Source organism: Bison bison, unplaced genomic scaffold, assembly GCF_000754665.1.
Source record: "Bison bison bison isolate TAMUID 2011002044 unplaced genomic scaffold, Bison_UMD1.0 scf7180017857213, whole genome shotgun sequence".
NCBI classification, from domain to species: Eukaryota; Metazoa; Chordata; class Mammalia; order Artiodactyla; family Bovidae; genus Bison; species Bison bison.
Genome location: NW_011487786.1, coordinates 45,383 through 46,754, shown reverse-complemented (window position 1 = coordinate 46,754; position 1,372 = coordinate 45,383). Strand labels below are relative to the sequence as shown.

The following is a 1,372-nucleotide window of genomic DNA, read 5'->3' as shown; positions in this document are numbered from 1 at the left end:
CACTATGACCAGGATGAGGGTGGCATTCCCAGCCAGTGCTACTATATACATGGCACAAAAGGGGATGGCAATCCAGACGTGAGCCCACTCCAGCCCTGGGATGCCCGTCAAGAAGAGAGTGGCTGGGAGACGGTCATCACTGATGTTGGAAGCTGGCATTCTGCTTGGCAAATAAAAGGGGTGATGGAACACCTGTCCTGTAGCATGAGAGATCTGGTTCCTTCACATAAAATGATGACTTTTCTGTGAAGTAGTCTTTCTTAGGCTGAGAAAAATATTTGTTATTAACTTGCTTAAGGATCTTAAAATACTCCTCCACATATTTTATGCTTTCCCTTCTGCTGATTTCTATACTCATCAATCATATTTTGAATTCTATATCCCAAGCAGCAAGCTAAGTATTTAAGCATCTGTTCAACCTGATGCTTCAGGGGTCATCTCCTGTGTTCTTTTCCCACGCCTACAGAGACTTCTTTATTTTCCTTTTTTCCTATGTTTTTTAAATTTCAGTGAAAGTTTCCCTGTCTTCCTGACACCGTTTTATTTTTTATGTCCATACTTGTCTCATTCTTTTTTCCATTCTTCTGCTTACAAAATTCCATTGAGTGAGAGTATGTCTTCGCTATGGTATCTTCTACACTGGCTGTAATAGTATATCTAGTCATTTTGGTCACTGTTCATTAAGCCTCAATTTTGACAACTTAATAACATTGCATTGCTTTTTAGACTTAATGATATAATAATGTGTTCAGTTTTTGTGTGTGTGTGCTTGTAATGCACCTTCCCAGATATATACCCAAAGAATCTCTTTGTATATCTCACTTGAAATGCCTAGAAAAAATATAGGAAACTATGAATATGCTTATATATCTCATGATTGAATATGTACAGCAAGTTGAATATTCAAGAAGTATAATAGAATAAAGCAAAATATACATCAACATGCTAGTTGGCAAAACAGCCCTCCCCACTATGGCAAAGCCAGCATGCCCACCAGTGTAATGTCTGGATATCCTGGCTAGATCAGAATACCAAGTGCTCACAGAGGCTGACTAAGGGATAAAATCTGTGGCCCCAAGGTTGCTAACAGTGAAGATATCCTGAAAGAGAATCTGTTTCTGGCTGTTGAAGGCTAGAGAGTATTTACAGACACTCTTCCTTGATAGCATACTGTTGACCCTTGAACAATGAGGGTGTTATGGATGCCAATCATCTGGGCAGCTGAAGATTCTTATATAATTTATTACCTGCCCTCCATATAAGAGGTTTCTCATAAAGTGGCTCATCATATCTACTATTTAGCATTCATGAATTCAACCAACCACTGATCAGTAAGTAGTACTGCAGTATTTATTATTGAACAATCCACTCA

General features: G+C 38.7%; 1 protein-coding gene across 1 annotated transcript in view; it reads right to left on the bottom strand.

Annotated features, from left to right (window-relative positions):
- Positions 1-159, bottom strand: part of LOC105003275 (olfactory receptor 52D1) — a 1,057-nt gene extending 898 nt beyond the window's left edge. The window contains exon 1 of the mRNA XM_010860330.1: positions 2-159. Within this exon, the coding sequence (XP_010858632.1) occupies positions 2-159 (158 nt within the window). The remainder of the gene's footprint in view (position 1) is intronic.
- Between the last annotated feature and the right edge of the window lie 1,213 nt (positions 160-1,372).